This window comes from Dermacentor albipictus, chromosome 10 (assembly GCF_038994185.2).
Source record: "Dermacentor albipictus isolate Rhodes 1998 colony chromosome 10, USDA_Dalb.pri_finalv2, whole genome shotgun sequence".
NCBI classification, from domain to species: Eukaryota; Metazoa; Arthropoda; class Arachnida; order Ixodida; family Ixodidae; genus Dermacentor; species Dermacentor albipictus.
In genome coordinates this window covers 24,552,609-24,578,496 of record NC_091830.1, presented here as the reverse complement: position 1 = coordinate 24,578,496, position 25,888 = coordinate 24,552,609, and the positions used below count along the sequence as shown (strand labels likewise).

Below are 25,888 nucleotides of genomic sequence, written 5' to 3'. Positions count from 1 at the left end.
CACGACAACTTCCGGCGGTAGCACACACACGCACGCACATACGAGCGTTGAGTCAAGTCGATACACACGGGAGTCTGGCTATGCTGCAAAGACCTGCCGTGCTGTAAAAAAGAAAGCCTCTGCAACGGGACGTTTTTCAGCCGGTGGCGTGCGTGTTCGAAGCCTTGTGCTTGTCTGACCCCGAAACCGTTGTCGACGAAAGTGCGCCCAGAACGATGGCGGACAACGAGCAAAAAGCCATGCAGCTTGTCGCCGATGCCGAGAAGAAAATCAAGTCGGCGCAGGGCTTCCTCGGGTCGTTATTTGGGTGAGTGCAGTGAACATAGCTATTGCGAGGGTTAGCTAAGGGTCTGTCAAGCGCAATGTTTTGACGAGGCTTTGTTATGTTTGCTACAACACGAGTGTCACCGGCTGCCGCGCTTCACATTGGCGTGGACAGCCTTTTTCCTGGACCTTTCAGCTGCGGTTGCCGCAGTGTGGTGTGATCGCCTGATACCTGGCAGGCCCCATGTTAAGTTTGGGTTGCGTTTCTTAATTGCGAAATCCTAGCTACATTCGCGTATGCGTAAGGTGTCGGAGGTATTTGAAACCGAGCAACATCCATCCTGCGAACTGATCCGACTAGGGGGAAAACGCAGATGTTTCTCTCGTGCCTGGTCGTGCTACCCGTTGTGTACCGCAGTGGTGACCACACATCCGCATTCTCTCAGTTTAGGTTGCCGAGTGACCGTGGCGTATGACTATTCCCCGCTTGTTGCGTCGATGATTTGAGTGCGCCAATGAATAAATACTAGAGAGAAACAAACGAAAAAATCGCGATGTCAACAGAGGTTTTCGGAGCCGTGAAAAAAATAACTTTGCTGTTCAAAAGAGGATAGTTGACATGTAGCATTTTGCCGAGAGGGAATCGCCGTTGTTGTGACGTGCCTATGTCCGGCAGGTGTGTGCGTCGGAGAACTGTAACGACGCCCAACCGTTTTCATATAGCTATAGGTATACACGACTCCAGCGAGGAAACGAAGCCGCGATGTCACGGCCATTTCAGATGCCTCAGCACCGCACGCGGGCATGAACAACGCGATACCATGACTTCGCGTCATTATTTGTCGTACTCCCGTGTGTCATAGTCCACGTAGGTCGGTTGTGGTGGATCGCGGAAAAAAAAAATCAGAAAACGAAATCGCCGAAATAGCTTCCACAGGTCGGGTTTTGTAGTCTGTTCCGCATTCTAAAGTTTCCGCCCCCTTTTTAATACCTCGCGCATCGGATCGAAGGGTTGTCGCCGTCACGTCCTTCGCAGGCGGTATCGCAAAACTTTTCAGTGTGCGGCGCCAGTAGATAAAAGTCATGTTTAGCTGTTGTCTCAGACAAAGGAAATAGCATATACGAAAGGGGGTCAGAACGTATCGATCTCATCGCTACCAGCTTCGTTAAACTGACGCGGTTGTCGCAGCCTGGGCGCGTCGCGGCGTAATGACGAAATCGCTTGTTTATGGCTTCAAAATAGCCACCACTGTTCTTTTTTTTTTAGCCGGCGGCGAAAGCAAATTTAGAAACGAAAAGAAGAAATAGTAACCTGTGTTTGACCCCTTTAACTGGGCAATTGTCACTAACGTTTCGTCAGAGAACCAAAAGGTGTATGACTTTAGTACGATGACCTGCTTATTTGGGATTACAGCACTTAACGATTATCTTGCGTTTGTCGCTAGCCGATTAGCGCGAAAAACTGTGGAGAGGCATTCTGTGATGTGACCTGCATATCCACACATTTAGTATTCTGGTTGACTGTTGAAATAAAAAGATAGTAACGTCTGTGATCTGTGAAGTGGAACTGTTAGGGAGTGAACCAACGTTGGTGCCTTTGGACAATGCATTGGTGATGCTTATTTTTATTTTATTTTTTTGCACATGTAAGAAGACAAAGTAAATAATAACAAAAGCAAACCGGTAGTGAGGCTGCACAGACACGTAGACCCACTTGTCTGTTGTAGACCAATGAGCACATAGACCAGTCACTCTCCCTGACCGTAAGTCATGGAGGGGGTCTTGAGTTTGTATGTGACCGGTTTTTGTCTGTCCCACTTGGCAAAGAAAATGTTGGAGCTGAATGTACTATCAAGAAGCAACAAAATATTGTAGATGGGCTGATGTTTGCGTCGGGAGGCGATAGGCACCCATCTGGCCAATAAGCACTTCAGCAGCAGACGAAATGAACATGTGCACTAGGTGGACACTTACAAAAGAGCCCTTCCTGATTTCTGTTTAAAAAATGGAAACATTTCTCCTGAAGCGCACATTCAACTGTAATACCGTACGAAATAGACTGCTAAATAGGCTATGAAAAGTCATTCATATACAAGATTTGATCATTATGGGTCACTTGTTGGTAATCAACCTAACCTATTGTTTCTTTATAACGCTTTCAATGTATACAGAGATCACAGTGTATATGGTGTTTCAAAACAGCTTGTCAACTTGATTTTGGCTAGAAATTGCAGATTAGTGTTTGGCAGATGACTGGGTCAGAATGGGGAAAAAATTATTAAAAGGAACGAGTGAATCATTATGTTTCTGCTTGTCAGTAGACATGTGTATCATTGCACTGTGACACCACCTTGGCTCGGTGGTGATAGCTGCCGTCATAGCTGTGACAGCTATTACCACCATGCTCCCTTGGAATTCGGTGTCATGAAATCGAGTTTCTTGTATCGTGCCAAGACGCAGATCAGAGTTTGGCTGCATTAAATGGAGGGAAATGTGATGTGAAACACGCAGTGCTGTACTCCTTAGCTCTGTCATATTTAGTTAATTTTACAACTTGATTTAGGGTTGGCCGTTTAAACATGCCCTCACTTTTGATGACACTATTTTGCTAGCATGGTGCCAAGGGATAAAGCACTGTTTGGCTAGTTTAGGTTTGTTCGCATTAGCAAATTACTCGGGCTGGTTGAATAGGGAAATTTCCGAACCGAGTTGAATGCGAATATTAGGGAAGAAGAACCTTAGACGGTCGAATCTAAAGGCTGCCCCACGCTCAACGTTTTCCTGGCGTTTTCTGGCATTTCGACATTCAGCGTCATTCGGCATCGACGTTGAGGGTGGTGCACTCTGGTGCTGCCGCCAGAAGCGGCTCGATGAGCGCGGACCAGTTGGCGCTGGTCCGCATGCTGCTCGTGTGGCTTGAGGCTCTCTCTGGCGCCGTTCATGCGACAACGCCGGCAAAGGCCAGCAGAAATGCTGAATGTAGGGCGACCTTTATATAGAACTATTTCAATTTTCTAAAGAAAGGAGTAAAGCTTGAGGTAATTGCAATTTGTTTAAAAAGAAAAGCCTCATTTGCATTATTTTATACTGCAACTGATGTTCCTCAACTGAGCAGCTTGTAAATTTTGAAAAACAAAGGTAATTTCAGAAATGTCATATATAGTGTAACCACGATGATTCTAATGAAACAAAGGTACAGCGCACGACCAGATGCGTGTAGGAGAGTTATTTGCTGTAGGAGCTAAGCGTAACGCTACAGAACCATACGTCACTTTGAAGAAACACAGACGTGGCAGCCAACTAAAAAATTGCTTTGCCTAAGATTGACACGGGGAATTGGCATGCTGCACAAAGGCAAGGCACCCTTATTCAATGACTGGAAGTTATTGCGCAGAAGTTAACTGGCTCCACAATATTTGCTCACTGACCGGCGCCCCCGTGCAGCAGCACAGCTCACATTCAACAGAGTCCGTGCTCGCAATGGTCTTTCTCTGCGTAGACTTCAAATAAGTGTTATGGCTTATGTTTGTGCTGAAGTGAATATTTGAAGATTCTGAATGGCAAATTATCCAGTCGCATACAAATCGAACTGCAGTGGCTATTCGATTTGTATTCGAATTCTAGAGTATTCGTACACCCTTATAAATGACACATTATTAAAGGGACGTTAAACATGTATTTGAGTTTCATTAGTAAATTACTTTCCTACAATACCGAAATGCCACCCTTACCATGACGGGATGGTTGGTGAGCCAGAAAAGGTGCAGAAAGGAAACACAGGTGGCGCCGCCGCCTTGGAGTTCCCACCCCAGGTTGCCGTGACAACATAAATTTAGACACTGGTTGTTTGGGTTTGGTTAAATTTTTATTGGTAGAGATGGGCTACGCTGCATTCTAAAGCCGTAAAAGAGCAAACTAAGAACTTTTACAGCACCTCCACAGCCCAAATACGAGAAAACAGTTTATGTCAGTGACATCCGGTTTGATATTTGAAAAATTCTACATTTGGCATTCATTCATTCTCTACTAATCAACCTATTGGCACATATTTTACAAAAATAAAGTTTTGAAAAAATACTTTTTCAGTATAAACTGTGACAGTGTTCTTGTTTAGTGTCCCTCTAAACGTCTAAGAAACAAGACCTGTTGCTGTGAACCATTCTATCCATGCATGCAGCGCATTCAACCGATAGCCAGCATGAGAAATTCAGCTGCTGTTTTCAAGGGAGGAAAGTGAGATAACACAGTCTTATCTGTTCATGTGTAACACTTCCACGGGGACAGTTGCCGACTTGGACAACTGACAGGCACCGTACACATACGTGAAAGAAAAGTAGAGGAGAGACGAGGTGGGCTTAGTGCTAAGACGGGCAAGATACAGTAGTAGTCATTTCTATTCTGTCGCGCTGTGGTGGCTATGACGTTCCGCTGTTGAACACAAGGTTTCAGGTTGGGCCCGGGGCCTCGGCTGCCATCTTTCAATTGGGACAAAAAGGTAGAAACGCTGGTGCAGACTGCTTTGGGTGCAGGTTATAGAACCTTAGGTGGTCAAAATTGATCCGGAGTTCTCCACTACAGCGCTCCTTGTCACCAACTCTGCAGTTTCCGAACTGCTTGAGAAACCATCATATTGTCACATTGTAGCAACGGTGTACAACCACCCCCAGTGGCACAACGCAAATTGCAAAACTAACTGTTTATTTGACAAACTTGTTCCCAACAATATAAGTAGCACTTGGAACAGTTATATCGGCGAGCACACTCGTTCGTCGTCAAAACCTGATCTATTAGTCAGATGTGTCGGCTGCTTACGCATAACTTGTAGAAGTTTCCAGCATAATGGCTGGTGCTTACACACCTTCCAGACAGTGCAACACTATTCTCATCGTTCATACAATCTGATTACACAAGGTTCGGCGACAACATAGACATCAGATAGTATCAATGATAAGATTTGAGTAAGTTCCAACGCATGCAGGTGCATCTTGTGCTAAGCGTTCAACAGTTAGCACGTGAAATGCGGCCCCACAAAAAAGTGCGAACAAGTACGCATGTCAATATCAGGTGTACTGCCTGTCTCATGGATGGATGTCTGTGATTGTTAAAATTGGGGCATTAGAGATACACTCGCCAAACTTCAGTGACAGGCATCAGAATGTGTGAGATAGTTGTGAATACACTTACTGTAAGAAAAAGAGGAAAAAAAGAACATCACCAATTGACGTTGAAACAAATGATTTTTGAGGCGTGTTGTGATTGGACAGTTGAAAGTTGGCCAGTGCTCAAAACACAACTTGCTGCTGTACAGTAACGCCTGTAGCGCTAGTCCGTATGAGTTTCACCGTTGTGGAGAAGTGACCTTAAATTGGCATCATGGTGGGTCCTGAGCGTCCGGGATTGTAAGATAGCTTGCTGATATTGCATGCTTTGACTGAATGCTGAATAAGATTCTACAAAGCATACACTAGCGCAAGTGAGAAGTGTTTTGTCCATTTCCAGTGTCAGTTCCATCCCATCGAACAACCATATGAAGAAGAAAAAAAAGTGATAGCTGTCATAACGCTGGCAAGACAACAATGGCCCTGTTCTGTCAGGCTTGCAGGTGCACGTTGGAATTGTCAGCCTTACTCTATCAAAAGCATTTAAGGGGATGCTTCATTTAGCTCAGGCCAATTGGGATTCTCATATCGAAATGTGTATGAGATGTAGGAATATTCTCGTTAATGTTAGAGAACCTCTGAGCTTATTTAGTGAAATTGGCAGCACATAAGAGAGAAAGCTGAGCTCACCTGACTGTAGGAAGCAGGATTTTGATTTAAATCCTTGTAGATTTCGCAGAAATTGGCAGAAAATTTGAATCTAAAAAGAAATGAAGCACCACGTTTCCAAACTAACCTTGCACCAAAAACGGATGTTGCAGTTCCATAAACTGCATCTAAAGAGGAAGAATGTTATAAGTTCACAGCTAATGGTATATTGGTTGCAATGTTTACAAGGTTTTTGCAAGAGTCATGCTTACACGTCAGTGATATATTTCAGTGCGTGGCATGTAATATGTGATTGTGTGTTTTAGGTGCATTGTAAGTGTGGTTTAGGGAGTTTTGATGTTGTGCCGGGGAGTTAGAGTTGCAAGCTTAACGTTTCAGTTTTTTTTTTCCCTAAGGTTTGAGATTTTCAGCAATATCTATAAAAAGGGAAACTGACCTAAATAAAATATTTGCTCCCTGCAATTTGTACAATATGTTTTGTTTTTGTTTTTTTATGTGCTGCTAAGTTCATCAAATTCGATGCAGAGGATGCAGGGCAAAATAATTTCTGTGCCCATTTATTTCAGATAGGAGACTCCCAAGTTTCCTCTTAGTTCTTACAGCCTTATAGGGTGCAAAACAATGTGAAGTATGATTAGGACGTGAAGGAGAATTACAACTAAGTTTATTCGCAGCAAGGATGAGATTGCTGGACATTTGCTTAATTTGCAGAAAGCTCATTTTAATAATAATTAATTAAATTATTTATTTATTTATTTATTTATTTATTTATTGGAAGTGCTTCAGCTTCCCTTTAATGAAGGCATATGACATCAGAAAAATACAAGACATTATTATCATTGATACGTCTGTGGCTCTGACCAACGCTGAAGATAGATTCTTTGATTGTGTATTAAAGTGAACATACATTTTCACAATTTCGTCACCATGGTCTGATTTCAATGCACCACAAATGTGATTATGCACACTGCCACCTTTTCTATAGTCGTAGTAGTAGTATCACAGATATATATGTTGCTACACACACAAGAAAAAAGAAAGGCAAAAAGCACTTTGGGTCTTTTGTGCTCCGTTCAAAAGTGAATCTGTCTGCTATGAATAAACTAAGTTGCAAGTGACGTTTCCTGTTCTAGTCTTATTTCACTGTTCTGGACTTATTTTACATCTTAGCACACCATAATAAGCATGAACCATCTAGTGCAGCAATGAGTAGTAATACTATGTTACAGTTTACAGTTGCTGCCTGTACCTTCTTTCATTTTGTTTGTTTCAATCTCCATGTGCATCTGTGCAGGAGTTCATCTAAGCTGGAAGAAGCATGCGAAATGTATGCACGTGCTGCCAACATGTTCAAGATGGCCAAGAAATGGAGTGGTATGTTCAATACATCATCCTTGCATTTTTTCCTTTTATGCCCTCATAATTGTTAATTGCAGCTCTAGTGGTCACTCTCTTGTAAGCACTACATTCAATTATCAGATAGCTTGCTATGTTGATGAAATAGATTGTCTAAAGGAACTTGTACTTTGGCAAGTTAGTGCTTAGGCTTACTGTACAATATAAGGTATATTGCTCCTGGCACAGTGTAGAACATGTAGAACAAAGTAAGAGAGATTGATTATGATTAATACATTCTGTGCAATTTTTTTTTCATTTATATTGAGTTAATGACACTAAACTGGATTTGCAGTCTTAGCGCATTTGTATTTTAAGCTTTATGATACATGTTTATTTTGTGGGCAGGAACTATGGTGCTGTCACGCCATTAATGACGTTGAGCTCATCTATGAGGACTTCCATGACATTGTTCATGGCTCCCACCACATTGTTATTATTAGCTGTGAACTTTTTTTAAATATCGTAAACGTGAAAGCGAAATTACAGAAGCATGCACTGCACTGATACAATGCACTGAAATATATCCATCTACCAGGAATTGCGACTGTAAACATTATTAATAATTTATTGCTTTTAGTAAGCAATTTTTCCAACAATAAATGTAAATGTACTATCTGGCTAACAGATGTGCTAACTGCAAAAATGAGGGCATTAGCAGTTTTAGCATTCTTGTGTGTCATTGAGAATACCGCTATGATTTGGCAAAACTTACGCTCATAGATGACTCATGCTTTATTGCACTATGGTTGCGCCGATCTTAATCGACACATTTGTCTTTTATGTTTCGTTTTTCATGTTTCTGATGGGTTGTGGCCGAGACACTCTTTGTCATTGCTAAGCGTAAAAGTAAAATTTCTTTGTCATGATTGGTTCTCACAAGTGTTTCACAAAACGACATGTTTGAATGTATGCAGCGGCGGGGAGTGCTTTCTGCGAAGCTGCCAACCTGCACCTGAAAAACGGCAGTCGACATGACGCGGCGACATGTTTTGTGGATGCTGGCACATGTTACAAGAAGTCGGACCCACAAGGTGAAAAGGCTTTCATGTGTTACCTAAAAAGAACACACTACATTTGAACAGGTACCGGTAGGCTTGTTTGTTGCTCCTGACTGAGTTGAAACAGGACACGTGTATAGTGTGTTTTTCAAGTACACTGCTTTAAAGGAGTCCTGACAGAAACTTCTTGCCTCGTTTTTATTACTTTATTGGTTATAGCCTTCAATCTAGTAAGCATGTTGTGGAGTCTCCACTCCCCGCGAGAGAAGCAAATAGTTCATTGTGTTAGCTTTTAATGCAACCATCTCAAAACGCATGCCAAGAACAGTGTGGCTTCAGACGTGAAAAAGGTCGCCGATTTCATCACCGAAACCTGTTGTGGTGTCTTCGGCAGCCTCATGGTACCACAACCCACTGATGCATACACACATACGGTGACTACGGTACCTAAAACTGAGTCCGTTCAGTACTAGGTAGGACACTGGGGTAGGGTGTATACCTTTGTGTTTCCAGGAGAAGCGAACAATCGGAGGAGCCTATTTAACAGCCTTTGGCGACTCGGTCGTTGTGTGCCCTTCGACCACGGCACTCCATCACCCCCATTTTCAGTGACATGAGAAATACCGTATTTGCATGATTATAACACGCACATTTGAAAAATAAACGCGTGCTTTGAAATTTGCATGCGCGTTACAATCGTAGATAAGTCTAACCAAAATTAAAAAAAAAAGCTCAACACTCGATAGCTAGCCACACTGTCATTGAACGGATGTTTTTTTTGTTTTTGTTTTTAAAGCCTTGGTTTGCAGTCGCCATTTTCCAATTTGCTGTAACTGTGGCTGTTCTAATGCATTAGATGGAAGTGAAGATGACTTTCTGTGGTCGGTAGACAGGGAAAAGGAGGTGACGTCGAACTACAATAGCGACTAGCCACTAAGATCCAGCGACGTTCCTTTGTATCTTCCATGACGTCGTTTCAACACAATACACATCGTCTCAGCTTTCGTTACTTGATGTGTGCGGTAGAAGATATTTGGGTGGTAATATAACTGCGCATTACAATCGGGAAGAGAGGGGGGTCGAATCATGCAAATACGGTAACCTTTTTCATGTCCGAGTTCAGTGCTGTTGCTTGACAAGCATTTTTGCCAGGCTGCAGGAAAGGTGCTGTAATTATTAATCTGTCGTGCTCTCGAGAAACTAAGGCTTCATACGTAAACTACGGAGTCCACAGCTACCTAAAGAAATCTGGAAAATGGGGGACACCAACCTTTCGTGCCAATGCTTCTTTTAAGCAGAAGCCTTAGCTCAAGAGTTTCTACCTTAATTAATTTCTATCTTTTAATCATCTTAATCTTAAGTTACATTAATTAATTCTATCTAATTAATCAATTACTTAAGAGTTTCTGTCTGCATGTGCATAGGAATGGAAGCATCGTTTGCTCAACATACAGTACGAAATTTAAATATAGTTGTTGTGTTTAAATGAAGAAGTTATACTGTATGAACTCTTGGGAGCAAATTTCTCTTTCTTTAAGCCGCCAGTAATGCTCCTTTAAAGAATTTGGGGAATATTGGAAAATTACCAATTTAGAAAGTAAAGCATCGTGTCTAAAAGGCCATGACTCGGCAAAGGAATACAATATCACCATTCTCTAAATGGCATTTTTGGGGATGTCTCAAATTGGGCAAAATGTATTACGCACACCACTGAATCACAGCGGTAATTTGTGAGGGGCAGCATTTCCAGACTTGCATAAAAAGTGCAGCAATTTAATGCGAGAGGTAAACGAATGCATCATATTTGTCCACATTAGACGATCTAACAGATGCAGTTGGCAGAACTTCGGCATCCATTTTTGAGGTAGAGATGCCAAGTTGTAAGGCTTGTGCCCAATATATATATATGTTTATTATTTTGCCTCTTTTCACTTGTTTCTGTAAGAAATTTAATGCCTCAAAACTAAATTTTGCTTCTAAGAGTTGGAATATAATTTTTTTTTCTTATAAGCATGAAACTTCATTCAAACCAATTCAGCAGGTTTGCAATAAGAGAATTTCTACTTTTCGTATGTATTGGAGTCATCTTGGAGACTAAAGCTTCCTCTTAACAGTTCACTACTGGGACGGCAGCAGCCCCCCCCCCCCCCCCCTCGCCCTTGAAAAAAAACACAACCTGTGGACCCTTCACAGGAAATTGTACAGCTGTCACTGTTGGCATACATGGGTGTGTGGGCTTTATAAGGAAACTATTTGTAATGGGGTGTTGTTGAGCATCAGCTGTAATGACCGGGGAGACAACCTTCACATTCTGATGAATGAAATCACACTCCATATTTGTTCGTCATATTATTCATTTTCAGAGGCTGTCAACTGCCACCTGAAGGCTATTGAAATCTACACAGACATGGTAAGCTTTTTTGCCAACCAGGTGATTTTGGGTGACAAAAAGAAGGAAAAAGCGTAAGCTCTTCTTCCTACTGAATGGCCAGAAACTTTCCATTGTTTGTGCCTTGTGAAATTTTTGACAGGCAGTCCCGCAGCTTTCACAGCAAACGTGTTAAGTGCTGCTTTAAATGCTTTCTCGCATCCTTACTGTGAAATGATCAGAGAGCATTATCTGTCATAAAGCTAACTTCCATTGAGCCTATTGAATGCTACTGTTTGTTTAGTGTGCGTTCTGTGTTGGCACATCATTAACTCATGCATTCAAAATCAGTCTGTTGAATAGTCATTAGGAGCTCTAACTACTAGGATATGAATTCATTGCATCCCATTGACAAGGTCCACTGAGTACAGTGGTTTTGTTTTAACCCAACCCTTTCCTGCAACTTAATTATGAACCACTTATGCATTTACTAATTATAACTTGTCAACTATAACAAGATTTGCTCCAAACTTGCTCTAATTATGAGTGTTGACGTAAGGATCCATCGCAAATAAGCAGAGGAGTGGTCTACCTTATATGCTAAAATTCTTATCACTTGCAGCTTCATTGCTTTTTTATGTTTAACATTCTATTACGTTTAGCATTCTATTCCTATTAACCTTTCTTTTCTTCCACGGTAGCTTCTGTTCGGTTTGATTTTCTGTATTGTTAGTTAATACTAGTATGACACGTTTAATGCATGGATCATAACGTAATGTCCTTGCATTTTTCAGTTTTATGTGCTTAGTGCATAGTTACCAGAATTTGTCTGTCAATCTGTTGATTATTCATTATTAGTTATAAGCAACGTCAGTTGGGGATTCCTGCGTAGTGTTTATGGTATCCTCTTCTACAAATGTACTGCTTGTATTTATTTAACTTCACTAAATTGAAACAAGTATACCTGCAGTGCGAAATGAAACGTAGACAAAAGCTAGAAAAGACATAGATGGCACTCATTTCATGCTTTCATCCGTGTTTTATTCTGTGTTGCAAGTTCATTGGGACCCACTCAATACCTACCAACTCTTGAATTTTTCTAAATGTTTATGAATTTGGGCTCATTCCACAATTTCACAAATTACCCCCCCCCCCCCCCAAAAAAAAAGAAAGTTTGTTCGTGAAAAACGTTTTGCTTGCCGTTTCTCGACCGTACCCTTGGAAGTCTTCTGGTTGTGAAAGGACGCCAGGGCGGGGATGCCTGCTCGGGGCAAGTTTATTCAGACGAGTTCCTGACACAGGCGAAATCGGCAACAGCGAAGTCACCAGAAAACCTACTGTAACCTAAAAGCAATGTGTTCCTCATCCATCTTCATGGCTTCTTTAGTGCAGCACGTAAAGGCAAATCATTCGTAAAGTGCCTGTATATCCATTCCTTGAAGCATCGCAACAATCTCCTTACCCATCCTACAGCCAAGATGTGGCACTCAGACCTCCTCATGTACATCAGGGTAGAAAAGGGTATTCCTTTGACATGGAACAAGGTGCAGTTAAGACATTGGAGGCAATTTTTAAAAAAAGTGACAAAGGATGGCTTCACCAATGTCATCTATGCTTGGTAGAAATGGGGAGATGCATGCATTTCACTTACTTGGGAGCACACAGAATTGGATAAAAGTGCCAATGAACTATATAAAAATACATATTTCAGAGCATCAGTCTTGGTCTTTATTGTACAACCCTCTTCATTCATGTTCATTACATCTAGGTTCAGCTGTTTCATATGAATGTCTCGTTGCATAGAGAATATCCTTCCTGTTTACAGGGCCGCTTCACCATAGCTGCAAAGCATCACATGACAATAGCAGAAATATACGAGTCAGAAGTGGTCGACATCGAGAAGGTGCGTGACTGTTTTCCTGTTGTTTTGTTGCAAAGGTAAGCACATATACAGTGTGATGTAAAGTATTCCTTTGGTTCACGAGCTATTACTGAAAGCTTTTTGATGCATTTCCTTGAATCAAGCAAAAGCTTCGCATATCCATGCAAATCAAAGCAACTGTTACGTCAGAACAGCAAGGTAGTGTAAGGTAGTTCTCACACCTTTTGGAAATCTTAGCGATCTAAAAGTGTGCCGCTGCCCGAATTATACCCAAGACTTTTCATGCACTTTGTTATATTCGAGCTTGGTACTTCTTTACCCTCCATTATGTAGGGTAGTGTTTTTTTTTATTTATCCCTAACAAAACTTTTTAACATAATCCGAGGACACCTAGGCACTTCTTACGAGTTGTGAATGCGAAAGCATTAATGTCGAATTGAACGGGGCTGAGTGGTCCTTCGAGTTTTGCATTCTGAGTAATGTAAATCAAGCAGTGGTAAGTAGCCTGTGGTCTTTTTCAATCAATGGGCCATTCGATGCTTTAGCATTGAAATTGCTCGTGACACTAGCACAGTTCTGCTTCTTGAGCTGAATTATTCTCAGAGGCAGACATTATTTGCACGAAGAGTAAAAGTGTTTCGCTAATTAATGAAGTTTCTCTAATTTGGTTTTAAGTTATATTATCTTACATATTGCAATGTACGAATTATAGTCAGTGGCTTCAAAAGTCACATCCACTTCGAACAAATACTGCGGACGGCACCAGTTTTGAGAAATGCATTCCCAAAGCAAAGCTCATTTTAGCGTTGTGCATTTTTTTCTGTCACAGGCCATGTCCCATTTTGAGCAGGCAGCTGACTACTTCAAGGGCGAGGAATCTACAAGGTATGGTTGCACAGATATGCCCCTCTACCATTGCAGCAGAGCTTTCACAGTAACTGCTTCGCATTCTATGTTATTTCGGCTGCACAGATATGTTTCGACCCTTCTGATTATGCGTACCGTTAGACCTAAATTGCATTTGTACAGCAACACTTATTGGAGACTGTTTTAGACACCTTAAAGAGTTCTTTTTATTTGTAGTGCTCTGAAAACTTTACGATGATAGGAATTGAGCATATGTTAGGCTGCCATACAAGAAATTTGATGTAACAATACATTACGTTAAAGCAAGCAGCTAGAAGGTTGTTTGAAGCCGAAGGGGCAAAGCTGAGGCCAACTTATGTACTGCCCATCATTGTCGTGCTGGATTAATTGCTGTGCCAGCGCCATGCATAGGCACTAGAGCCAGATTTTCCTCGGGTGTGTTTTAGTATAGGGAGCATGCTGTGGAAGTGACTCTCGTGATAGCTGTAGTAGATAACAGGCAAGGAAAAGACCATGTGCAGTATAAACAAAGCGTCTTTTTTTTTTTTCTGTCCAAACTTTTGTGCAAGATATTTAGATAATTGCCATAGCTGCCACTTAATAAGTACAATACAATGATTCCTAATTACTGTGCAGACCTGTTGATTGTGAAGCACAGGACAATGCATGGCTTGAAAAGGCAGTGAATGCATGGCCTCCGAGAGGGGCAGTGCCTGATAGCACGCTATGTAACACCAAACAGGCCGTTGGTGGCATTGACACTGGATGCCACCATGCCCTCTCTAGGTGGTCTCTTTGAAGCCCTACAGTTTGTTAGAGCAGTTGAATGGATGACAACAGGAGGGAAGTGCAGTTGAATTTTGCAGACGATGAGCTGGCGTGATAAGATTAGGAAATGGGCAGGCGCAAGCTTGGAGTTGGCTATCACAGTGGATAGCTGGAGATAGCTGGGGAGAGGTATTCGTCCTTCGGTGGATATAAAGTAGGCTAATGATAGTGGTGGTGTGGTGATAATTGGTGATGGTAACGGTGATAATTTGTCTAGAGATGACAGTGGTAACGATGGTGGTGACAATCTGGTCTGTGCAGCTCTGCAAACAAATGCATGCTGAACGTTGCCCGGTATGCTGCCCAGCTGGAGCAGTACGAGAAGGCGGTTGACATTTACGAACAGGTGAGCAGAAACCTTCATTTTCGTAATTTTCGTTTGTGCAATGCTCCGAGACATTGAAAGGCATGGCTTCTCGCGCTAAGTCTCCCTTGGCCCCCGTCGTTTGTGGCTCAGTGGCCACGATGTTTCGTGGCTGAGCACAAGGACACGGCTTTAAAACTGCTGTGATGAGTCACACAATCGCGATTTTTATTTGTACGTAATTGTGTTTACAGTGTGATAATAATTTGGTTATAAATAAATAAGAAAGATAAGTAGGCGTGGATGGGCAGATTATTCGAAATTTCGAATATAGATCGAAATAGTTTCTGCTTTTCGAATTGAGAATTCACTAGTAAAAATTGTGTACGTGTGTGTATGTAACTAGTAAAAACACTTACTGGAACCTTCAGGGAAACAGAACAACGAACGTGAGGACTGCTACTCATGATTCTGCTGCAAGATAGTGGCAGTTGTTGAGCAGGGGCACCAGTTCTCGAGCAAATACACAAGGCTTATAACTTCTGCTCATTAATTTCCCATCATTCAGTAAGAGTGGCTCGATTTGTCTGCACCCCTTCAAAAAATGTGCAGTTCTGTAGTATCACACTTCTCTAGTTCAGTGAACACAGCACTGTACCTAGTAACATTGCTTGATTACCGTCATTGCCATGGTACTCCGATCTACAAGCTCCTCAGTTCAGGCGTGTAATTGTGAATGGTATTACATCCATGTGTCATCATATGTAAGCTTGGTTTCCCTTTCTTTTTTTCTAAACTGACTCCACGCAATCTTCATATTTCATGTAGCTGAAATCCTAAATTTACAACAGCCCGTCTGGCTGGGCAAATACATGTTGAATAAGCGTGAAAAGATGCACTGACCACGAAAACTGGAAATTTAATGATTTTTCGGCTCCCCATATGGGAGCCTTGGTCAGAATAAAAATCTATTTTATTGCGAACAATTTTATTATGAACAAGGCTTCCATACGGGGAGCTGAAACGTCAGTAAATTTTCAGTTTTCTTGGTCGGTACATCTTTTCGCACTTCCTCATTTCATGTATCTTTAGAAATCTGAAAATATATTATTTTGACATTCGGTAGTTGTTTTTCTTGAATATTCATATTTGATTTGGGAATTCCACCATTCAAACATCCCCGATACAGTGAGCGATGCCAGGTGTGTGAAATCTGCACTGAGTGACATGTGGTGCTGTTGTAGGCGCGTGCGTAGGCTTCTGAAGGCATTTACAGATTAGTAATCATCCCAAGGCTTCTGAAGGCATTTACGGATTAGTAATCATCCCAAGGCTTCTGAAAGCATTTACAGATTAGTAATCATCCCAAGGCTTCTGAAGGCATTTACGGGTTAGTAATCATCCCAAGGCTTCTGAAGGCATTTACGGATTAGTAATCATCCCAAGGCTTCTGAAGGCATTTACAAATTAGTAATCATCCCAAGGCTTCTGAAGGCATTTACGGATTATCAATCATCCCAAGGCTTCTGAAGGCATTTACGGATTAGTAAACATACCATTGTGCAGGTGGCAGCGTCATCCCTAGACAACCAGCTGCTCAAGTACAGCGCCAAGGAATACTTATTCCGCGCTGCACTCTGCCACTTGTGTGTCGACGTCCTCAACGCGCAGGTGAGTCAGTCATGTTCATCGATCACTGGAAACTTCCTTTGATAGAGTGGGCGGGAAAGGGGACCTTGAGAGGTGAGCAGTGCAAGTGAAAAGTGGAGACTCATGATGATGATAAAAGTGTCATTATTGTAACACTTTTATCACTTTTATCAAATTGTAATCTTGTCGTTGCCACTTTTGTGACCCGGTTGGCCTCTCAGTGTCGCTTTTGGGGCGCCGTTGTGATGCCAGTGTCACTTTTCTGATAGTATTGTCATATCGCTGTCACTTGTGTGATATTTATTTTGCTTGTTTAGAGACCACCGGCTGCGTGTGCAGTTCTAGATTTTAAAAAAAGAAACCAAAATTCAACATGGTTGCTGCAAAGAAAGCTAGAATTTATGCAGAATCAGCTATAAAAAACAACCATACATTATTATAATGATGAATCAGCTTGAATGAGTTTAATGCATGCAAAGTAATGAAGCCAAAATGAGACACTGAAAAAAAAAAGACAGGAGGAAGACAAAAAATCAAATGGTGCAATCTTCACTGTATCTGCTCTCATCAATATAACATTCAATTCCAGACATAAGTGTGCACACATTACCAACATTTACTGCCTCAGTAGGCAGTTGACTACGTTGTGAAACCATACATGGAAAAATTTACTTAAAGGTAACCTTGTGGCAAAAGAATTGATGAAACATCTTTTGTTTTGTTCGCATGTTTGCTAGGAATAGGACTGACATATTTGCTGATGTCTAGGCCAGCGTCACCAAATTACGTGATCACTGCCGCTTTGTTACTGTTATATTCTTACTGTCGCTTTTGTCATGCTGTTTCATGGTCACTGTCAGCTTTGTGATGTCATTTCTCTCTGTGACACTGTTACCTTGTTACTGCCTAGTTCCTGACACTGTTATCTTGTCATTGTTACTTTCATGGAACAGTTGTCACTCTCACATTAATGATGCTCTTATCATGTCATTGCCACATTCGTAACATTGTCAACACGGACGTCCGTGCACTGGGTTTACATGACTGCCTCCTTGTGTCTTTTCCCAACCATTTCTGCAGCATGCACTGAAAAAGTATGAACAGATGTGCCCCTCGTTCATTGATTCAAGGGAATACAAGCTAGTCAAGGTGAGAATATATGTGAATTTCTAGTGCTTGTAAGTAGTGGTCACAGTAGGGCAAGCGTTGACAGGTGTGGTAAGCTTGGCACAGTACTGGACTTGTCAGTACGATGCCCCAGAATGCGCGGAGTGGGCAGGCCTGTTGGGCCGCATTGTACTGATTTGTACTAGTGACGTTTTGACGCACGCAGCTCACATGGCCCGAGGTAATGTTAAAAACCTTGCAATGTCCTGCTCCTACGTGACCACCTTCTACGTCACAATGTCATGACACAGTAACCTCCTAGGAAATGAAACCTAAATTGGCTGTAGGTGAGTCATTAAGTTAAATCATTGTTAAATTGTCAGAGGGTGTCTGAGGCTTGCCATTATGTTTTCTGGGGCTTAGAGGTCCTGGACCTTTGTTGAACGCAAGAAATTAGCAGTCGAGAACATCATGTATGCCTTTAAGTGAATCACTGCAGAGGTTCAGTGGCTGTGGCATTCAGCTGAGCATAAGGTTGCAAGTTTGGTTCCAGGCTGTGGTAGCCACATTTACTTTGGAGGCAAAATGCACAAATGCTGGTGTGTCGAGCTTTCTGTGCACGTTAAAAAAGCCCCTAGGTGGTCAAATAGTGGCGGGCATTATTTACACTTTTTAAGGGTAACCCCATTAGCAAAATCAACAAATAGGAACATTCTTGTGATTCCTTGTTTACTTTGTCCTCTGCATTTTTATTATTTTTTTGCCAACGAAAGAAAAAGCACTAATGCTGCATACACGCGTAATTTTGAAAAGGTCTGATGCTTTTCCTTGTCCTACAAGGCCTTGCTAGCTTCACTATCAGGTGCATTTCGAGCATTTCTGTGTTGATACTAGAACTGTCAGGCCTTTCGTGTATTTATTTATTTATTTATTCCAAATAACCTCAAACGTTAATGCATTGTAGAGGGCAGTGGTTACAAAGGAACAGTAGGTTATACAAAGTTATACAATAGAAACGGTAATACAAAACCTATTAAGGCAGAATACAAGAAATAACAAAAAAAACAAGCAGCATGATGCAAACCAAATTACTTGCAATATAGCACGGTTGTGTTATATTCAGTTTCATTATTCAGTTCAGTTCATTATTTCCCAGGGGGCACTTCTGTTCTGCACTGTATATGCCGGTTTAGCTTGAGTGTTGAATGAAAAGGAACCATGTGCCATATTCATACGCAATCAATAACACTAATAATAATGCGTATTAACCACATGCTCACACAAAGTGAGCAGTGTTGACTGGTTTTGTAACATCTGCATTTATTGTTGTTCTCTACGAAAGGGCAACACGTTGGGATGAAATTGAGTTTGACCTGATTCTCTTAAAACTTGTTCAGAGTGCAAAATTCAAGAATTGTCCGGTTTTACCTGAAAGCAAAGGGCCCTACTTGCAATTCACTGTGCTTTAATATAAACCCCATAGCATAGTACGAAGCTTTGGGCATATGATAAAGAACACCAGGTGGTTGAAAGCAGCACGAAGCTCCTCACTAAAGTTGCTTTCACAGCCACAATGTTGCTTTGAGATGTCAAGTGCTGTGATTAAATATTTCGTAGGCCCTGATCGGCAAGCTGGAGGACCAGGACGTCGAAGGCTTCACGGACACCGTGAAGGAGTACGACTCCATCTCTCGGCTGGACCAGTGGTACACGGTCATCCTCCTCCGCATCAAGAAGTCGTTGCAGGAGACGCCTGACCTACGCTAAAGAGATTTCCTATCGGGGTGTGGGACAAACATAGAAGGAGAAAAATAAGAAGTGGTTCCGGAGGCGCGTCTTTGTTGTCTGTTTCGTCTGCCCTGCTGTGTTGTTTTTGTTTGTTTGTTTTGTTTGTTTGAGGCAATCTGTTTTGAAGCTCGAGACCTGAGAAGTGGGGAACAGTGACCAGGATTGTTTCTGCTTGCTCATTTCATGAACGCGATAGCGTAAAGGCTTATTGCTCGTCGTCTGCCTTCAGGTCTTAATTCCTCGCGTGGGCCGAGTGAAACTAAAGGAACTTATCAGGCTGTAGGCTACATTCACAAGCGCAAAAAGATAAGCAAAAAGTGAGAATAATGAACGCCTTGTTTTGTTTTACAACTGAAATGCGAGCCGTGCGTCATGCAGCACATCATCGACCTGCTGCTTCAGAAAGCGTCGGCGAATATGTATGCAAGACAACAGACCATGCACGCACATCAGAACTTGCCCAAGACCACGATCTTACAAGATGTTACCTGTCAGATCAGTCATGGCACCTGTCGGGTGTGGCATAATGAATGCCTTGTTTGGTTTTACAGCTTAAGTGCGAGCTGTGTGTCATGAAACACACTGTTTGTGAAACACGTCAGTGCACTCTTTTGGACAGCACGAGGGATGTGTTTGCAAGACAACATACATACATACAACATACAGGCACGGCAGAACTTGTCCGAGAACAAGTTCTTTTGAGATGTTACCTGTTGGATCGGTGACATCAGATCAACCATGGCACCTGTCTGTTGTGGCACCTGTTTTGTCGATTGTGGCAGCTTAGCCATAAAGGTTGTGTTTCTGTGCTTCTGTGACTTGTGGGTTAACAGTCGTTCTAAACGGCAGCGTTCTATAGACCAGACTGAATTTGCCGATGAAGAAGTCCTTTCGAGTCGTCACCTAGCTGGCTTGAGTCACATCAAGACAAATGTCTGTTGTGTCACTTGTCGAGATGTGTGTCGGGTCAGTCATGCCAGCCTGTCTGGTAAAATCTATGTTCGCATGCCAGCATGGCTTGTGGGTTGACATTTGTTCTAGATTGCAGTGTTACGTAGGCCTGACTGGCCCTCCTAGGGAAGCACAAACCTGCTCTCCACGTGAGAGTTGGGGCAAACTGTCTTGACATTTTTGTTATGTTTGGCATGCTGGGGTAGTTTACTCTTTCTCACGTTTTGAGAGATCCTAACACTTGTCCTGCAGTGTGCTGGAACCACAAATTGACAAGTCACTGCACTTTCAGGTGCGCCGAAAAATCTTCTCAAGTAATTTTTTTTTTTTTTCATTGGAGTGGCTCTTTTGGTGGCATCGCTATCGCATCACTCAAATCACACGAGATGTTTGGTTGGCACAGAACAAGCTCCGGATAATACCAAGCTTCATTTTTTTTGTTTGGTAGCTTTATTGATGCCATTGGCAAGGGCTGCTTTGTTATACAGCTCATGTGCTGTTGACATGTTAATCTCAGTTCATCGTTTTCTCATTTCCATTGTTCGTTTGTTTTGTTCCTGCAAGTTTCTCAGAACTTCTGATGTCAACACTAATTAGACATCTTAGATTTAGAATGGCAACGACAAAGCAAGTGATAATAAATATGGATTCATCTTGTTGAACATTTGCGTTGCAGTTATATCGCATACCATTTGTGTCATTAGGAACAAAAATGAACCTTTTATTGTATTTCTCGCTGCAGAAGATTTACTTCTGTTTCGCATGTGCAGTAGGGATAGTAATACTTATCACAGCAGTGCATTGTGATCTGCTTTTCTTCGCCCCCCCCCCCCCCCCCTAGATATAAATAAGAGTTTCAGTTTGAGCCGAATCTGGGCAAGCCAGGATTGGTGCTCACAGAGCAAAGATTCTCAATGGCATACCAAGGCTGGCTCGCTTGTGTGGTTTGACTTGAAGGTGTACTTAAAGCTACAGCTAGAGCCTAGGGTTGCATTTCGAAAACCTTACTTGACGTTTGTTGGCACACAAACAGTTCGAAGGGTCTTTTTAGAGCGACGACTGCTGCTTCTTTTGAATGTTGTCGTTCCGATCTGGTGCCTAAAGTGTGGACTGAAACACGGGAAGAAATTTCCACTAGAAGAAGGCGCAGTCGTGTCCGCCTTGTTTCCAATTAAGCCTACTGCTCTGCATGCGTGCGTTGTATGTATTCAAATTTTGACACGGTCATTTGCAATGCACATGGTAGACTTTTACTGCCTATTGCTGTCTAGCCAGTTCCCATTTTCGCATTCTACAACCGAGTGCCCTTTAATTTGTCACAACCAAACTCCATAGCTCTGTGCTGGTGCTATAAAGTCATCGTTCACTGTGGAGACTGGAATCCAGAACTGTAACATTGTGTTTCATGTTGGCCTGCTGTGAAGATATGTATATGCATAATCAGGATGGCCAGCTGAAGGCTGACAGGTAGCCATTCAAAACAGGCCTGAATAAGTGGCACACAGTGGGAACAGATACCCCAAGATGAGTGAAGAGGCTTAAGATACTCAATTAAAAATTCCATGCTTTGTGCCTGATCAACCTGTGCAAGACACTGGGGAAAAGTCAAGACATCATCATTTAGTTAGCTGTTTCATGTTCCTTGCAGTAAGCAATGATACTGGAAGGTCTTCGACAGCTTTAGACATTTAGTTTGCCATTTGATGTTCATTTCAACAAGCAATGATGCTGGAGACTCTTGGGGAGCTTTGCACATTTTGACGGTAAAAAAAAGTACTTAAGAAGTGTCCCGTTGCAGGCCAATCATGAAGGCAAGAATATGCTAGCTTAACATGTTTCGGAAAAGGGATAGAAGTTCAAACAAGATTTAAGTCCAGAAATACGCAAGCGGCTAAGATTCGGGAGTTGAAGTATGCAGATGCCGAAGTCTGTTCGTGACAAATGAAGCTGGCCATCCTGGTGTGATAAAGTGTGTGTGATGTTGGAACGGGGGACAACACTCGGCTGACAACTTTGACATGTGTTGCCACTGCTGCGCAAATGTCAGATATTAGGGCTAGCATCGAACATCGAACCAAAAGTATTGTATGTTTGTGTGTCATTTCTCATGTGACAAAATGTCTGCCATGGTGTTGCATGGGCTCTTACTAAGGATGTAGAATTGGGCACAAATATTTATGGCATAGGGGTTCCATGACAGATATGTTCATAACAGCTGTATTGTGTAGTGCACGAATATAGGGGGGAAAAAAAGGACACAGAAGAGTAAAGAGCACTCTTGACGTCACAATACCGCTGTTATGAACTACGATGAACTCTCCCAAACTTCTACCCTAATAGACAAATATTCTTTTGCTTTGTTAAGTTGGCTTGGCACTTTTATTTTAGATCACATTTGGCTGTGTAGGTCGCAAAGGCACATCGAAATTTGTGAATCAAGACTATGTGCCGAGGCTTCCAAAATTCAGCTTCATTGCAAGTATTGTGTCCCGTAAACTATTGTAGCGGACTGTACTGCGTGTTTTTGTACATAGCTGACACGTTTTGATTGCGCACAGTTGCATGGCGAGTCAGTTAGTTATACGGCATGGCAATTTTTTTCGCTCACATAATGTTGCTTAGACAAAGAAAGCTTTTCACATGTGGCTTTAGGGTTAGCTGCTCTGTTATACAAACCTTTGAGACCTGCGTTACAAGCAAGTAGTCTATATGAAACAATGCCATGATGTTTCTAGAAAGTCTCGCATAAATTTTACGAGACCTTTGAGTCCCGTCTTGTAGAGCGTCTTGCTAAGTGTGCATCTGACAGGTGTGGGCTTGGCTTGGCAACTGAATCGTGTCACAGCTGGTTTGGTCACCCAATTTTTCATGTTCCTATGGAGCTATAGACTTCGATACGGTGTATCACTTTTAATATTTTCTTTAGTTTCTGTGAAGATTAGTAGAGGGTAGCGCGGTGCTGAAATTGTTTTGTCACATGAGAGTAATTCGTAATTCAACTATGCTGTGGGCTCTGTTGAGAGTACAGTTTGTTGTATATTCTCACTGTTCTTCGACATCCAGCTTCATTGTTTGCTTTTACTTACTATTTTACTGTGGTGAAATGTTCAGCACTGGTGAACATTTTATAATGAAATTCTCAGAGATAAACAATGTTTTAATATTTGTCTTCAAATGTGGGCAATATTTAAGTAGTAACTCGCCATGAGGAGACTGTTTTTGATACTGGAAGGGATCGCCGAAAGTGGGCTAATTAGACCGTACACCCAGGCTAAATAACAATTGTCATTTAAAGTAGCCTGAGGGGGCTACTTTCAAAATTGAGGTTGCATGGGAAATTGCAATTAAAGTAGAATGTTAAGCGGCACCTTTCAGACCAGTGCCAGTGTTTTGACAAGATGACTTATATTCGTTTTGTTCAAGCCAATTGTAAGACCTTCACAAAGTCAAGTGGACTTGTCTTTAATAAGGTAAACACAAAGCTTGCTGTTACCCTTGTAGAAAGAGTGGCATCAAATTGAGGCTTCCTTCTCCGGTTTCATTTGACTGACTGCTAACAAACTTGCAACAGTCAGACATTTTGAGCCAACTGATTGAAAGGCTAGGAATGTCGGGTCTGGACGTTACTCCATTGTTCATCGAGCGTTGCTTGCCACTGCAGAAGCTAGCACTGGGTTGCCCTCTGTCTGTGCTTGTGTGAAACTGTGTACTTTTGAGAAAAGAAGTGTTTAGCATATCCAGAAACAAGTGTGTTTGAAGGTCGCCCATTAGTCAACAGCATACCACATGCATATATGCACAGCATTCACGAGAGCGTTGAAATATTGAGCATTGCATGTTGAAGTTAGCCTTACTGTTTCAGGTTCCAGGGTGTAAATAATGTAAAAAAAAAAAGTTATATATGCGCACGCTATCATCGCTGTCCTTGTACTACTACTCACCGTGTCATAGCATTCCCCTACCCCAAGTGTTTTATTGCCTTGTCTGTTGCCTCATCAGAGCTTTGTCATGTTTTTCCTTTCTTCAGTATAGACCTATTTTCTGTGCTGATAGCACAATCGTAGACCTTTGAAATTAGCGAAAGTCTGGTTTGGGCACGAAGTCACTACATTAACATCGATATTGAATACTGACAAGGAGTTTCATGCAATCACTACCAGAGGCCAGTGTAGTCATGGCAAAAGATGTCATGCGAAATTTTGCAAGGGCTTCCCCGTGAATGTAAGCAGTTGCCAGCACCAAAGTGGCCGACCTCACACATGCAGCACTATCGTGGCTTGAGGGCTGCGTGCATCAGCTTGGAAAGGGGGAGGGTGGCAGAAATGGCCTTCATGGAACATATCGGCAAACTGTGAAACCACATGACAGTGGACAAGAAGCGTCAATGGCACATACGCTGGTTAGGAGTAGGTCAGTGTCAGTCAACTAGTTGTAGCCATACTCTGTGCCTCTACCCCTTCAGGTGCAAGTTATGATGGACTGTCGGTAAATGTGTCAAATTAGCACCGCTTTATTCCAATGTGCTCAACACTCCATTACATGAAAGACATGGAAGGATGTTGCTTTGTGCACATTCGAGGGAATTGTCGTAATTAGAGCGTGATTAAATATCCATTTATTGTGTAGTCGGTCATGTTGCATGTTTTGCATGAAGATAATTGAATCGCACGCTTGAATTACATGCACAATTTATTTATTGGCTGCACGGATCTTGAGAAAAAAATATTATTCTTACGACATCGCTGCCAGAATATGGCACGTTTAACGACGGTTCGAACATGGTAGTGCCTTCAACCAAGCAATTGTCTGTAGCAATACAATACTGAAGTTAAATGGAGGCACATTGAGTATTCAGGGGGATATTTGCCGAAGCTCCGTTGCTTTTTTCTGGCCACCATTCAAGAGAAGTGGCAACACGTATCCACGTGCGGATGCCGAACCTGAAGGGGCTATGCAGTGAAGAGAAAGCTACCAATTGTATCAACCAACTGGAAATGAGAACCAGAAGAAAGGCTCCTTCTTTGTCACACCTCCGATTGCCATCTGTGCAACATTGACTGAATGAAGGCCGTCACAGAAGGATTAATAGAGCGCATTGGACGAGCCGTTTTCTGAAACCTGGAGTGGCCCTGGTTATTGTGGCTGATACAAGCCCTGGCCTTTGCTGTGCTATGTGAAGTTTGCAAGATAGTTAAGTCCACTAGTTTGACTGTTCAACTTTTCTGTGGTGGATTTAGACCCCGGGTCTGATTAGTGCTTTTTGTTTTGTTGTTGGACAATTTAGAGTTTCTAAGATGTCTGGAGTCATTTGGTCGAACAAACCAAACTGGGAGCCTGTTGAACACAGGATGAGCTTTTGTGCAGATTGAAGAATGAAGCTTAAGTTTGGTTAACACTAACAATGTTAGTGTTGGATTATTATCTCATAGGGCTTGCATGAAACTCCATGTCCATTAGAGTCCATAGCCGATGATTACAAGCGGGTGCGGGTTCCATTAGAGCCAATGGGATTTTGCCTGCATTTCTTTCCAAGCAAGGTTTTGTGCTTAGGCCTCTGTGTGCGAGAATGATGTCTGCGATTCTTTCTTTCAGAAACTTTCAGATCTGCTTGTTGTGGCCGACTTGACACTGTTCAACAGAGCACGTCTGTCGGCTATGTGGAGTCTTGGCTTTGGGCATATATTGATATCTATTAAAGGATGTTATCTCAGTGAA

The 25,888-nt window shown here is 42.2% G+C and overlaps 1 protein-coding gene across 1 annotated transcript; it reads left to right on the top strand.

Moving 5' to 3' along the window:
• The first annotated feature begins 1 nt into the window (after position 1).
• alphaSnap (Alpha-soluble NSF attachment protein) lies at positions 2 to 25,888 on the top strand. Its single transcript, XM_070526957.1, has 10 exons — positions 2 to 307; positions 7,327 to 7,406; positions 8,345 to 8,461; positions 10,792 to 10,838; positions 12,622 to 12,699; positions 13,508 to 13,563; positions 14,635 to 14,719; positions 16,244 to 16,348; positions 17,408 to 17,476; positions 19,052 to 25,888. Exons 1-10 carry the CDS (start codon positions 216 to 218, stop codon positions 19,199 to 19,201), a joined length of 879 nt encoding a protein of 292 aa, XP_070383058.1. The 5' UTR covers positions 2 to 215; the 3' UTR covers positions 19,202 to 25,888.

What these genes read in the sequence shown, in the direction of transcription:
- alphaSnap (XM_070526957.1), top strand. Translation starts at nt 216, where the DNA reads ATGGCGGACAACGAGCAAAAAGCCATGCAGCTTGTCGCCGATGCCGAG. An exon ending in TTCCTCGGGTCGTTATTTGG is followed by an intron (nt 308 to 7,326) that starts GTGAGTGCAGTG and finishes GCATCTGTGCAG; the next exon opens with GAGTTCATCTAAGCTGGAAG. An exon ending in GATGGCCAAGAAATGGAGTG is followed by an intron (nt 7,407 to 8,344) that starts GTATGTTCAATA and finishes GAATGTATGCAG; the next exon opens with CGGCGGGGAGTGCTTTCTGC.